The sequence below is a fragment of the Aquarana catesbeiana genome, linkage group LG06 (assembly GCF_042186555.1).
Source record: "Aquarana catesbeiana isolate 2022-GZ linkage group LG06, ASM4218655v1, whole genome shotgun sequence".
Classification (NCBI taxonomy): domain Eukaryota; kingdom Metazoa; phylum Chordata; class Amphibia; order Anura; family Ranidae; genus Aquarana; species Aquarana catesbeiana.
Window position 1 is genome coordinate 215,737,632 of NC_133329.1, and position 15,553 is coordinate 215,753,184.

At 43.1% G+C, this 15,553-nt stretch overlaps 1 protein-coding gene across 1 annotated transcript in view; it reads left to right on the plus strand.

The window, feature by feature from the left end:
• Nucleotides 1–963: 963 nt before the first annotated feature.
• Nucleotides 964–15,553, plus strand: part of TMEM114 (transmembrane protein 114) — a 304,617-nt gene continuing 290,027 nt past the window's right edge. The window contains exons 1-2 of the mRNA XM_073632999.1: nt 964–1,384; nt 1,564–1,644. Coding sequence (XP_073489100.1) covers nt 1,201–1,384; nt 1,564–1,644 — 265 coding nt within the window. The 5' untranslated portion in view covers nt 964–1,200. The remainder of the gene's footprint in view (nt 1,385–1,563; nt 1,645–15,553) is intronic.

Here is a 15,553-nt window from a genome sequence, read left to right on the forward strand (position 1 = left end):
ATTTTGTGGCCTTTTGCTAAACTCTTTTTAATTCAACAATGTTTTTTTGAAGATTGTGGACCAAAACTGAACTGCATATTCAAAATGAGGCCAATCCAGTGTTTTGTAAAGGGATGGAATTATTGATTTATCTTTTGAATGTATGTCCTTTTTAATGCATGAGAATATTTTGTTAACTTTGTTATCTGCAGTTTGGCATCACATGCTATTGCTAAGTCTGATCTACAAGCACCCCCAGATCCATTTCCATCGTTGATTCTCCCAGGGGAGCCCCTCTCAATGTTTATTTTGCATGTGTATTTTTGGCACCCAAAAGGGGAAGAATTATTGATTTATCTTTGGAACATATGCTGTTTTTAATGCATGATAGTATTAGTGCTAGCTTTGTTGTCAGAACTGTCCAAAACTGTTGTGTTTATTTATGCTGGATTTTTCAATAAATGCACGTGATGCTGCAACTTCAGTGTGGATTCCATCTCTCAATCTCTAGCCAATTATAATGTTTTCAGTATTTTTCCACTTATTATAGGATGGCTGGTAGATTCTGTGCCCATCTATACAAGGTGCCCTTGTAAAGTAATGCTGGTAATGCTGGTTAGCTACTATGCCTTATTCTATTGTAGCTGAGTGATGCTTTGCCCTTCCTACTGTAGATCATTAAGGCATGGCCTTACAGCTTTGTTGCTTCATACATACATTGCCTACTTATAGTATGCCTCCATGTACTGTATATATTCAATGCTCCCGTGTAAAAATATTCACAAGCATTCATATTGTATACAGCTTGTGATTTTACCCTTCTTTTATGTAAATATAAAGGATGACATCTGCAAATGTATTGATTCTGTTTGAAAATTTTTAGATATAAAAGCAAGCTTTCATAAAAGTACAGCACATTTGCAGGCAGATCACTGTATCCCTCCCCACCTTCCCCACATTCTTGCCTGTTTGTATGAGTCAGGAAAGATTTCAGTGCTCTGCTTGTTGCATGCTAGCAGCAATGCCTGCTGAACTCATACTGCCATATACTGCACTAGAACATCACTGGAACTTGCTGAACCAAGACAAAGACAGGCTTTAATATTTCATCATGGAACATGAATTTTCTTTCATTTGCTTCTGAAGCACAGGATAGAATTCTACAGATAATCTACAAAATTATCACTGAGCTCTTGGAGGATACAGGAAATCTAATGTACAATGAAGCTTAAATTGAGCATTTTGTCTGTATTTGTGGCTTTTCTTGGTATATTGAGCTTTATTTTTTTAGTAGTTGCTATTGGAACGGATTTCTGGTATATAATCGATGCTTCTAAGCTGGAATTAAAACAAAACTTCTCAGAGACCCTTAGCTCACACTCAGGACTCTGGAGGATGTGTAATTGTAAGTAATACATTACATCTTGTTTAAGTTGAGTTAGTTTATATATAGATATATATAGATATAGATATATATCTATATATATCTATATCTATATATAGATATAGATATATTTATTTATGTATTCATTTTTTTAAGAATTCTTTCACATGTTTTTATTCATTTTGCATTTTCTCTTCCAGTTAATGACAAGTGTTCTCCTCTGATAAATCCTTTTTGGCATGGGAATGTAAACTTTACGGATTCACAAAAGCAACTTTTAAGTGAGTTGGATTTAGCAATCCCTGTGTGCTGGCTATATATATTTAATAGTAGCATATATTTGTACAACATCCGACCATCTTGTTATTCTTAAAGACCGTTCCCTATACCACAAATAATAGCATGTAATAACTAGGCAGACATCGGGGGGAGATTTACTAAAACTGAAGCAATCTGGTGCAGCTTTGCAATGTAGCCAATCAGCTTCTAACTTCAGCGTGACAATTAAGCGTTGACAAAAAAACCTGGAAGCTGATTGGTTTCTGTGTGGAGCTGCACCAGATTTTGCATGCTCCAGTTTTAGTAAATCCCCCATGTGTGCTTTGTGTGACTTTATTTAGCTGAAGTCATTTTAATCTTGTTGAATAAATATATATGATTAAACCTAGCCATAACAGATTTAGAAAGCATGTTACAAGAAAGAGGTCAAATAAATAAAACAAACAAAAAAAAAAAAAACATTGGTTACAAAAGTGTATTGCAAGAAAAATAATACGTATGTTTTAAAGCTGTGATTTATGATTACTTCAATTTACTTATTTTTGCTTTGAAATGTGAGGTATACCAAATGTTTGACATATGCTCTGCATATACAACTAGAAAAGGTACAATTTCTGGGGAAATTGTGAAAGTGTTCTTGCCTCTACAACTGGAGTGGGCGGAGTAACTGGGTGGGGTGGAGTGGCTTGAGTAAGTGTGAAAAGTGTTAAAAAGCTTAATATTTTAAAAAGTATAAATAGTAGTAAAAAAGTTCCATTCGCTGAAAGAGCTGAACATTTTTTTCAAAAGTAATTTTTTTTTTCAAAAATGATTTTTTTTATTCAAAAATGATTTTTTTTTCAAAAATGAATTTTTTTATTTCAAAAATATTTTTTTTTTCGAAATTATTATTTTTTTTAAAGTAATTTTTTTTTCAAAAATAATTTTTTTTTTCAAATATATTTTTTTTTCAAAAATAATTTTTTTTTTAAAAGTAATTTTTTTTTTCAAAAATAATTTTTTTTTTCAAAAATAATTTTTTTTTTTTCAAAAATAATTTTTTTTTTTTTCAAAAATATTTTTTTTTTTCAAAAATAGTTTTTTTTTTCAAAAATTATTTTTTTATTTTTTTCAAAAATTATTTTTTTTTTTTTTTCAAAAATTATTTTTTTTTTTCAAAAATATTTTTTTTTTTTTACATGGGGCGGTCATAATGTTTTGGCTGATCATGGGGTGGTCATAATGTTTTGGCTGATCATGGGGTTGTCAGCTTTTGTCACCTCCCACTCTAGTTTTGAACATTTCGCCATTCATTCCTATGGGACCAATTTCGCCGCAAAAACGTCATTTCGTGGACCATTCGGCGAAACATTCCACAAAGTAATAACACACCAATCGGGAACAATCCGCTCGTTTCGGTATATTATTTGTCTCTGTAGTGTGAAAACTGTGGGAGGAGTCTACAAGCATTATCAAGTCTAGCAGATGAAGTCACATGCATTTGGAGTGTCTCAGCATCTTGTGTTTACAACCACTGTTTCCTAGCAACGCTCATGCCCTGTTTATGCTTCCCAAATACTGCTTCATCAAAACTGCCCCATCAGAATTACCCCATCAAAACTGCCCCATCATATTCCTCTATTATAAATCAGTACATGGTGTGTCTGTCCCCTCCCCCGGGCTCTGTAATCAGCTGAGATGCTCCAGCCACCTTCCCCCCTGTGTATAACAGAAGCTTTGGTAACCATGGCAACAAAACAAACACTAACAGTACACTCTGATTAATGGCTAAAATTTCCTGAAATAACCTCTAAACAAATGGCCGTATTTTAAAAACTATACATCCTACAGCGAAGATCTTTATATTGTGAGAATCACAAGACCCAGACCTAGATTTTGATGTATAGTATGTCTCTGAAATATTAAAAATGAAGGCACAGTCGCAGTTTAGAAATTGCCCTTCAAATTTGGAGGGGGCTAGAGTGTAGTTTCAATGAATGTCAATGGACGGCGTGAGTTGCAAACAAATGGTCATATTGTGAAAACTATCAGGACTATGGCTTAGCCGTGGACATGTTTAGTGGCAGCAGGGATAGCTGAACGTTTTGATATAAGATTTGTGTAGGTGGGCTTGAAAATGAGGGAGTGGCGGCAGTTTAGAAATCATGTTCTGATTTTCCAGCTTTTGTCATCTCCCACTCTAGTTTCCCCATTCATTCCTATGGGACCAATTTCGCCGCAAAAATGACGATATTTCGTGAACCATTCAGCGAAACGTTCCACAAAGTAATAGCACACCATTCGGGAACAATCCGCACGTTTCGGTATATTACTTGTCTATGTAGTGTAAAAACTGTGGGAGGAGTTAGGGTGGTAAATTTGGCTATAATAATAAGAATAATATATATGTGAGATAACAGTAAGTGGTCTTGCTATGCAAGAACACTTAAATATTGTATTCATATCACATTTCAAAATATATTGTGGTAATTCCAGCTATGGAATCATTGGTGGTTTATTATCATCTTAGGGAACAAATGATTGGAGACTGTTATTACTGAACTGTATAGTATTTTTTTTTCTGTGTTTTAGTGTAGCACTGCCCCTTGCAGGATGTTTGTAGTACTGCAAGAAGTATTAACATTTTAAATAATAGGATAATCTTGTCTCCAACACAAACTGATCTTCTTGTTAAAACGACTTTGTTATTTCTTCTATAAATAAGATATAGTATCACTGTATGTGTTAAACATTTCAAACTGCATACAGTGTCTATATATCCACATGAATACATCAACCACGTCAACACATATAACATGCATTTTGCTGTGTTGGAAACCCTATTCACTTTAAGTTCTAAACGAAAGGATAAAATTACCTTCAGAAACATGTTACATAAGCATTATGTAACATAATGCTAAGCAGCACCCCCCTCACCCACAGTGTGACAGCAAGTGGGGTTTCTTCTCCCCCTCACCCACTGTCATGTTTAAAGCGGGAGTCCGGCGACCAATCTTTTTTTTTTTTTTTTCTTAGGTCATTGAGACATTTTGCTAACCCCAAAATAATACTCACAGTTTGGGTGTAATATTTCAGTTTTTGTACTGAAGAATAACTTAAAAAATGTGATGCTGGCTGTGAAGCCCACAAGCATTGATTTCCTGGATGCGGTGAATGCTGTTTATTCACAGCTTGTTCACGCGCATGATCATTGTTTCCGCACTGAATCTTGGGAAGCCTGACACTAAGCTCCCAGGAGACAGTGCGGCGCCGGGGAAAGGCAATAAATATGCCTACTCCCATGGGAGGAGAGACAGGAAGTGCCAAAATAAAGTACAATATAAAGGTAATTACAGCGATAAAAAAAATTTTCGTGCGGCATTTGAACATCTATGCAATTAACTGAAGGGGGTAAGATTAAGTTACAAATTTGAGTGGAACCCCGCTTTAAAATCAGCACGGCTCTGTTCTGTGAATGAAAACTACAAGTCCGGTCTTCCAAGACAGCAGACAGACTTGTCGTTTTAATGCACTGCGAGGGCACTTATCAGTGTGCTTGTGGTCCATTCAGTCTTCCTGCAACTCTGAAATTGACAGCTTGTACAGAGGTATAGACACAGAGCTGTAGGAAGAATGTACAGGAACCTAACATCGTACCATTGTATCCACTGATCATGGATGCAATGCTCTGCAGGCTCCTGAGAGAAAAAAATAAATAAATGCACATTTTTTTTACCTTCAAAACATGTTCAGACATTTATTTTTTTTTTTAAGGTTAATTTATCATTTAAATAATGCATTGGATATGCACAAAGTGAAGCACACGTTGACACATGACAAGACACCTGTCTAGCACTACAAAAACACACCCCTACATGCATAAATTTAAATGGTCCCTGCCTTCAGAGATACTCAAGTTTGCCATTTCATCCCTTTAGCAACAGACATATATGAATTACACAGGCTCTCTGGCTAATTAAATGCAGGTAAGACCCTGAGAGAATCTAATTAATATTTTAATTTGCTTCAGAACCTGTGCAGTGTATATGTGTTTAGTTTTTAATGAGCTAAGTAATGAGGTGGTAACACTATACATAATGTTTCCATATATATGCAGTTTTAGGTAGAGACCACTTACTATTCTAAAAGCAATTAAAATAGTGCAAATTATGTTTTGTGGCACTTCTTTATCTAGTGATGCAATATTGTGAAATAGGAACCATATGTAATTAGCAGCTGAAGTGCACTGGATTTACTTGTAACATCACAATCTAGTCTTTTGATCTTACTCCTAATTAGCCTAAAGTAGTTCTGTGGAGGAGTCTGCAATAAAGGGATTCCTCTAAGGCCCCTTTCACACGGACGGATAGAATGGTGCTTTTAGCTGCGGATTTTCTAATTTTCTACCGCAGCTAAAAGCACACAATGCTTTCCTATAGCCCCATTCACACACTGCGTTTATCTGCAAATTTGATACATGCGGTTCTGTGCGGATAGAAAAAATAGAATTGCCTGCGTCCAGGAGCGATTTAGCGCAGCTATCCACACATAACCGCAGGTATTCGCAGTGCACTGTGTCAGCTGCGGATAACAGCGCCGAGCCACTCTTCGGGAAAGGAAAAATGATTTTTCCTTTCCCAATGAGCGACAAGCATGGGGATCCGACTCGGATCCCCGCCAATGCCCGGCACTGTTTGGTATGAATGTTGAGGGGGAACTCCACGACAAATTTGGGCGTGGGTTCCCCCCCAGGGGCATACCAGGCCCTTCGGTCTGGTACGGATGTTAAGGGGAACCCCCTACGCCAAAAAAACGGCATGGGTCCCCCCAAAATCCATATCAGACCCTTATCCGAGCACGCAGCCCGGCCGGTCAGGAAAAGGGGTGGGGACGGGCGAGCGCCCCCCCTCCTGAGCCGTACCAGGCCGCATGCCCTCAACATGGGGGGTGGGTGCTTTGGGGGAGGGGGCGCCCTGCGGCCCCCCCACCACAAAGCACCTTGTCCCCATGTTGATGAGGACAAGGGCCTCTTCCCGACAACCCTGGCCGTTGGTTGTCGGGGTCTGCGGGCGGGGGGCTTATCGGAATCCGGGAGCCCCCTTTAATAAGAGGGCCCCCGGATCCCAGCCCCCCACCCTATGTGAATGAGTATGGGGTACATGGTACCCCTACCCATTCACCTAGGGAAAAAGTGTCAATAATAAAACACACTACACAGGTTTTTAAAATAATTTATTAAACAGCTCCGGGGGGTCTTCCTCCGGCTTCGGGGGTCTTCTTCTGGCTTCAGGGTCCCTCCGGTTCCTCTTCTCCCGGCGTCCGGTTGGTTCTTCTCCGCTCTCTCCGGCCTCTTCTCCCGGTGTTCCAGTTCTTCGGCTGGCTCCTCTGCTGTCTTCAGGCCACTCTTTTGCCAGCGGAGGTCCGGACTTCTGGGCTTCTTGGCTTCTTGTCTTCTTCCCTCTTCTCTTCTCCAGATTTTGGCCACATGCTCTCCGGCTGTACTGCCCTCTGAGGGCTCCGTTGTGACTTATATAGGTGGAGACCCCGCCCCCTTATAAAGTCACAGTCCCTAGGCATGCTGGGACTGTGACGTTTTAGGGGATGTGGTCACTGGGTGATGTTGACCACGTCCCCTAAAACGTCACAGTCCCAGCATGCCCAGAGACTGTGACGGCATAAAGGGGCGGGGTCTCCGCCTATATAAGTCAGAGCGGAGCGCACAGAGAGCATTCCAGCTGGAGAGAGCGTCGTGTCAACATCGGAAGAAGAGAAGAGGGAGGAAGGCAGAAGGCAGCAGGCAGCAGACCGGGCTCCTCTGCTAGCAAAAAGAGCGGCAAAAGAGCAGAAGATAGCGGAGGAGCCCGGCAGAAGACCCGGAGAGCACGGAGGAGAACCGGAGAGACCCCCGAAGCCAGAAGAAGACCCCCGGAGCTGTCTAATAAATAACTTTAAAAACCTGTGTAGTGTTTTTTTTATTGACATTTTTTCACTAGGTGAATGGGTAGGGGTACCATGTACCCCATACTCATTCACATAGGGTGGGGGGCCAGGATCTGGGGGCCCCCTTATTAAAGGGGGCTCCCGGATTCCGATAAGCCCCTAGCCCGCAGACCCCGACCACCAACGGCCAGGGTTGTCGGGAAGAGGCCCTTGTCCTCATCAACATGGGGACAAGGTGCTTTGTGGTGGGGGGGCCGCAGGGCACCCCCTCCCCCAAAGCACCAACCCCCCATTTTGAGGGCATGCGGCCTGGTACGGCTCAGGAGGGGGGGCGCTCGCCCATCCCCACCCCCTTTCCTGACCGGCCGGGCTGCGTGCTCGGATTAGGGTCTGGTATAAATTTTGGGGGGGACCCCACGCTGTTTTTTTGGCGTAGGGGGTTCCCCTTAACATCCGTACCAGACCGAAGGGCCTGGTATGCCCCTGGGGGGAACCCACGCCCAAATTTGGCGTGGAGTTCCCCCTCAAGATTCATACCAAGCAGTGTGAGTTGGTACCCTGTCGGGTTGTCATGGATATGGCAAACCGCAGCTAAACGCAACCGCAGCTAATCACACTGGCAACCGCAGCTAATTGCACTGTGCAAATGCAGCTGATAGCAGTGCCTGGAGTCTTGAATTTCACAGGAAAAAAACATGCTTTAACTGTGGCAGAATAGCCGTCCGTGTGAAAGGCGCCTTAGCCTTTGTCTAAGACCCCTTTCACACTGGGGCGTTTTTCAGGCGCTTTAGCATTAAAAAAAGCGCCTGTAAAGAGCCTGAAAGAAGCCTCATCTGCAATCCCAATGTGAAAGCCCGAGTGCTTTCACACTGGGGCGCTGCACTGGCAGGGCATCAAAAAATGTCCTGCAAGCAGCTTCTTTGCAGCACTTTCGTGTTTTTGCCCCGGGGCTGGGTGCGCAGATGGCCCAAGCCCTTTAACACTGCCAGCGCACGAAAAAGTCTGAAAAACGCCCCAGTGTGAAAGAGGTCTCAAGCGGTGCTTTACCAGCATTTTTCGGGCACTGGCAGTGTGAAAGGGCTCGGGTTTTTACATTGGGATTGCAGATGAGGCTTCTTTTAGACACTTTGCAGGCATTTTTTTTTAACGCTAAAGCGCCTGAAATATGCCTGAAAAGCACCCCAGTGTGAAAGGGGTCTAATATAAATAATTAACTGCTTCCTGACTAAGGATTAGCAACTCTGTCTGGTTGAAACCAGTTTGGAATTTGATGAATCCCAGCTTAGTGGCAAATCTCATTTGAGCCTATGTGGATTCAAATCTTTTTATGTAAATTATGCCCATTTCTAGGATTTAAAGGCAAACTACACCCTAAAGACATAGGAAGCTGGACAGGGCCTTGAGGCAAATGTATTAATGGCAAAAACATATCATATATATATATATATATATATATATATATATATATATATATATATATATATATATATATAAATACAGCAAGAAGAGAGTCCTATACGCTATAGCCGAATGGTGGCTACAGCACGGCTGACCAGTTCTGGGAGGGCATCATATGACGTCCTCCCATGATCGTACTTCTCGCACGCCCTCTGGGGCACACATTAAAAAGTGTCTGTGATCACTGTGTCCTGTGGACGCATCACGGATCAGGGTAAATGGCCAATCACACTACCATGTGATTGCTGTTTCCAGTGATGAGCGAGCACTTTGTAAAGAAAGCAAGGTCATGCCCTATTCAGCTTTCTCCTTTCCTCACACAAGACAGAGATTGGATGCTGCAGAGTGAGTTGATTGTTAATTACTGTACTTTACTGTGATCTATATTGGTCATCAGTGCCCAATAGCGCTCTATAGTGCCCATCAGTGAGTGCTCATCAGGGCCCTATAGTGCTCATCAGTGCACATCAGTGCCCTAAAGAGCCAGTGAGTGCTTATCAGTGTCCTACAGAAGCCCTGAAATTTAGCCACGAACGATCAGTATCTGCACCTGGGAATTGGGAAGTAACTGGTCTCAGCATTTGCTAATTGCTCCAAGATGCGCTGAGAAGAGGTTTTGTACTATGCATTGCTAGTGACAGAGTAAAGGTAATATTGCCACCAGCTATTAAAGAAGCAGGCTAGGGAATAGTTGTTGGCATGCAAGTCTGGCCCATTCTCTTGTCGATCAAGGCAAGGTTTTGTTTGGTAAAGTTCAGCCCCTGATTCAGGTTTGTGCAGAGCTGGCTTTGTCTTGCAGAGGTGGTGATGACTTCTCTCCTCCTTTTAGTGCAGTGGTTCTCAACTTCTGTCCTCAGGACCCACTAACAGGCCAGGTTTGCATAATAACCAAATACATCACAGGTGATAAAGTTTGCTGCTCATTGATTGCAGTATTCTAGATCTATTCTAGTCTGCTTCTCCCCGAGGTAATTAACCATTTGATATCCGCGCTATAGCCGAATGACGGCCACAGCATGGACCTGAATTTCCGGGAGGCCGTCATATGATGGCCTCCCCTGTGCACGCACTGTGATCACCGAGTCACTGAGACTCGGGTGATCACCTATCCGAGTAATAGGCCAGTCCCGGCCCCCATACCATGTGATCAGCTGTCAGCCAATGACGGCTGATCACATGATCAAAACAAAAGCTCTGTGATCGTTTTTTTTCGACTCATGCTGACAGCGCGAGGAGAAAAAAAAGCTGATCACCGGCTTATCTACAAGGGACATCGGTCTCGAAGAGGAAGAGGCAATTCTGCCTCATATGTGCCACCAGTACTCCCTGCCAGTGCCACCTGCCTTTGCCACCTGTCAGTGCCCACAGTGCCACCTATCAATGCCCATGAGTGCCACCTATCAATGCCCACAAGTGCCACCTATCAATGCCCACAAGTGCCACCTATCAATGCCCACCAGTGGTGCCAATCAGTGCCACCTAGCGGTGCTGCCTATCAGTGTAACCGATCAGTGCCCATTATTGCCACCCATCAGTGCCCATCACTGCCACCCATCAGTGCCCATCACTGCCACCGATCGGTGCCCATCAGTGCCGCTTCATCAGCGTACATCAATGAAGGAGAAAAATTACATTTTTAAAAATTTTGAAAATGTTTTTTTTTTTTTAATTTGGTCTTTTTACATTTTTTTAACAAAAACATAAAAACCTCAAAGGTGATCAAATGCCACCAAAAGAAAGCTCTATTTGTGGGAAAAAAATTATAAAAATTTCATTTGGGTACAGTGTTGTATGACCACGCAATTGTCATTCAAAGTGCATCAGCGCTGAAAGCTGAAAATTGGTCTGGATAGGAGGGGGTTTAAGTGCCCAGTAAGCAAGTAGTTAAATCTGGCCTGTTAGTGGGTTCTGAGGACGTGAGTTGAGAACCGCTGTTTTAGTGTGTCTTGGGTGGAATATCTTGTGTGGCTATTAGAAGATGATAAGCCCCACTTTTTTGAGCATTATTCAGTATATTCACAAAAAGCCTTGGTGAATTGTGTCAATACAGTACATTCTCTAGTCCAGTGGTTCTCAACCTTACTAGTGCCGTGACCCCTTGATAAAATTTCCCAAGTTGTGGGGACCCCTAACAGTGAAATTATTTTCGTAGCGTGGGTTGTCAGCACCCAAGGCAAGACAAGTAATTTGGGCCCCTAATGAACATTTAGCGCTCCCTGTGTCCCTTCCACTCGTACAATATTGAAACCCCTTATGGTACATTTTAGGATGTACCACTCTCTTTGTTCTCCTTTCTTTCTCTAACCTAATTTCTTGTTTTTTCCCCATCATTCTCTCTAGCCATCTTTCTTGTTCTTTTTATTATTTTTTCTCTCCCTTTTTCTTTGTTCCTCCCCCTCTTTTCCTCTCCCTTCCATGTAGTCTCTATTTTTATTCCTTCTCTTACTACTTGGTGGGAATGGGATGAGTGGCATTTCTGGCGGGTAGTTGGGATAAGTGGGAGTTTGGATGCGTGGCAATGCTGGGGGGAGTTCTGATCAGCCAACTTAGGTGCTCTTGATCAAGCTCATCTGCTGATCTGAGAACTGTAGTGGGGACTTTTAATGGCAACTATAATCACAGGTAGTGTTACTCACTGTGTCTCCAACTTTGTGGTGCCTCGTAACAGTGACACCTATGCCGAAATCAGGAGATAGGTTCTCCTCCAGCCCCTCCCACTTCACATTCCTCACCAGTCAGCTGACCTCTAGTCTCTGTCTCCCAGCCATGCCATGAACTGAATGGGCGGCTGCGAAGAGGATGAGTAGGCGGCCACGGGCTCCAGGAACAGCCAAGCTGGGCGGCCACAGGCTCCAGGGACAGCCCTGCTGGGCGGCCGCAAAAAGGCTGGGAGAGCGGTGTGGGCTTCAGGAACAGCCCAGGATTTGGTGACCCCTGGCAAATCATCATTTGACCCCTGAGGGGGTCCCAACCCCCAGGTTGAGAACCACTGCTCTAGTCAGACAAGGGAAATGTAAATTGAGTTTTGCTTAAACCCTACTCCAAGCCTGGTCGTTTGTATACTACTCAGCTACAAATAAAGTGCACCAATCCTCTCCTGCCTCTAGACACCAGTTCTAGTTCCCCATACCCATTAACCATAGCAACCACAGCTGCAGTTTAGTATACTTTCTTTTCAACTATACATTACCCTGTGTCCACTAGCTGCACTTTCCACGCATGTAATCAATTGAAGTCTCCCTCTACTGCCCTGTTGCCCTTAGCAACCCACCTTTGCAACTGCCACCCCTTTTTCACTACCTCTTAGTACTGTTACTACTCCTCCATCACCTGCACAATCTGGTCATAGCCCTTCAATCGCTCACAGGACTCTAGTGTCCAAACATTACAAGAAAAGGAAGTTTTTCTCAACCCATGCAATTCTGCCACTATCCACTCCTTTTGCAGTCATTGTTCAGTCAGATCCTGTGTTAGTTCCAGCCTCCACATTTGTTGATGGGGTCCAATCCACTTCCACACCTGCTGATGGGGTCCAGTTTTCCTCCACACCTGCTTATATGGTCCAGTCCACCTCCACCTCTGCTGATGATGTCCAATCAGCCTTCATGATGGCCCGGTGCCCGATGCTTGGCCTGCCTCTGATGGTCCAGTGCCTGATGCCCAATCTGTTTCTGATGGCCCAGTGTCCAACCTGCCTCTAATGGGCCAGGGCCCAGCCTACATGTGATGGTCTTATGCCCAGCCTGCCTCTGATGGTGTGGTGCCTGATGGCCAGCCTGCCTCCAATGGTTCGGCCCATCTAATCTTTGTTACCAGAGTTTGGGTCTCATCAGCTGTTGTTTTGAATATTGTTGCTCCCCATGTTTCTTGCATGCCTGGCATGGGTTATCCATTTGGTCTAAGATCCCTGTTGCTGCCCATCCTGAGTTCCAGTGAAACTGTTAAAGTAAAAACCCCACAACCTTTCTGCTGTTGCTACAATGCTGATAATTAATTGGTTCAAAAGATCTGAAAAAGCAGTAGGGACATCTGTGAGAAACACAGGCAGGTTTGACAACATGAACCTGGGTAGAATCAGATAGCAGGACTCTAGTTTGTAGCCCCTGGTCACCACATTCTTTAGTTTTGGTCTGTGTTTTGTTGAGGTAACTAGGGTCACTGGGTCCACATTGGCAACAACCCACTTCTTAAGAAGGGCCTCCACAAATAGATACTGGTCTATACATTTGGGCAGAGCGAATATGTATACCAGAAATCTTTAGACCTAAGGATCCCAGACTAGTTACAGCAGTTGCAGAAGCAACAGGCTGTTCAGGCTCTAATTGATGCTCACACCACACCAGTAAATGCTATAGCTGCAGATAACTCCTCCCTGGAAAAAGCAGAGGAATGGGGCCACACCTGATCGGGCTAAGTGAGATTCTGAGGAGTGTGTTGACACAAGCAGGGAACAACAAACTAGGCCATTATTTCTCAAGCATTTTTAAGTCATGGTACACCTAAATGTAGTTTGTGAGGCAGAATTCAGTGATCAGCAAGTTGTGATGCAGAGTTGCCTTGTACCTGTAGAAATCAGTGAGCAGTATGTACTGGCAGGACAGGGCCGTATACAGCAGAAGGGCACTCAGTGAGCAGTATGGTAATGACAGTTTATGTGCAATATGTAGTGTCAGTCATTGAGTGGTATGTAGTGGCTGTCAGTGAGTTGTATGGTAAGAGCAGCCAGTGACCGGTTGTTATGTGACTTAGTGAGCAAAGCATGGAATTCCAACTGGAGAAGATTCCTTCAATCAGCACCCCTGGAGATGATGGGGAAACAAATTAAGGTCTCTTGGCATTGATGATATGCACCTGCAGAGAAAATTGGTTACAGGGGCGCGCCCAAAAGGTGGTAAAAAATAGTGTGTCTTCAGAAATTGCGAGTTGGGTGCCCCAGGGCTCTCTCCTGGGACCAGTTCTGTTTAGCTTGTTTATAAATGATAGTTCAATCAATAAACTAGAGGGATGGGCAAACAAATGGCAAATGAGGTTCAAAGTAGGGAAATGTAAAGTAATGAACTTGGGAGCTAAAAAATATGAACCAAAGCTACACACTAGGGGGAAAGAAACAATTCAGCCTTTAACTGCGTAGGGTTTTTTTCTCAGATAGCAAGGATAACTTGCCACAAATTTGTAGCAGTGTTGAATTGTAAGCCACGTACACACGATCGGAATTTCAGCCCGCAAAGGCCGATGAGAGTTTTTCGTCGGAAAATGCGACCATGTGTATGCTACATCGGTCTTTTGCTGGCGGAACTCCAGCCAGCAAAAGATTGAGAGCATGCTCTCAATTTTTCGGTCGGGAAAAGTTCATATCCGAAAATGTGATAGTCTGTGGCAATTCCGATGTGCAAAATCCCTACGCATGCTCGGAAACAATTTGACGCATGCTCGGGAAGCATTGAACTTCATTTTCTCGGCTCGTCGTAGTGTTGTACGTCACCGCGTTCTTGATGGTCGTAATTTCAGCAAACTTTTGCATGACCGTGTGTATGCAAGGCAAACTTGAGCGGAATCCTGTCAGAAAAGCCGTCATATCTTTTTCCAATGAGAAATCCGCTCGTGTGTACGCGGCATATGTCTTGTTAATTTGCTGCACATTTTCACTGTCAAGTTATACACTTTTCCAAACTCAGCCACAGTGGGATGACTATTGCACAACATAACTAGGGATGAGCCGAACACCCCCCTGTTCGGTTCGCACCAGAACTTGCGAACAGGCAAAAAATTCGTTCGAACACACGAACACCGTTAAAGTCTATGGGACACGAACATGAATAATCAAAAGTGCTAATTTTAAAGGCTTATATGCAAGTTATTGTCATAAAAAGTGTTTGGGGACCTGGGTCCTGCCCCAGGGGACATGGATCAATGCAAAAAAAAGTTTTAAAAACGGCCGTTTTTTCGGGAGCAGTGATTTTAATAATGCTTAAAGTGAAACAATAAAAGTGTAATATCCCTTTAAATTTCGTACCTAGGGGGTGTCTATAGTATTCCTGTAAAGGGGCGCATGTTTCCCGTGTTTAGAACAGTCTAACAGCAAAATGACATTTCAAAGGAAAAAAAGTCATTTAAAACTACTCGCCGCTATTAATGCATTGCCGCTCCGACAATACACATAGAAGTTCATTGATAAAAACAGAATGGGAATTCCCCACAGGAAAATTTTAAAAAATAAATGACGTGGGGGTCCCCCTAAATTCCATACCAGGCCCTTCAGGTCTGGTATGGATATTAAGGGGAACCCTGGCCAAAATTATAAACAAAATGACGTGGGGGTCCCCCTGAAGGGCCTGGTATGGATATTGTGACGGATCCTATCCCACACTCCACTGAGTGCTTCCATCAGTAATACTGCTTCCTCCAGTCTGACCATTAGAGAGATATATTCTTATAGCTGCATTGAATACAAGCTCTAGCCGAAAATAGCTTGTAGAATCTTGAATGCTTTATTGGACAGAACACAGCCTTTTTATACACATTTAACACAAGGTG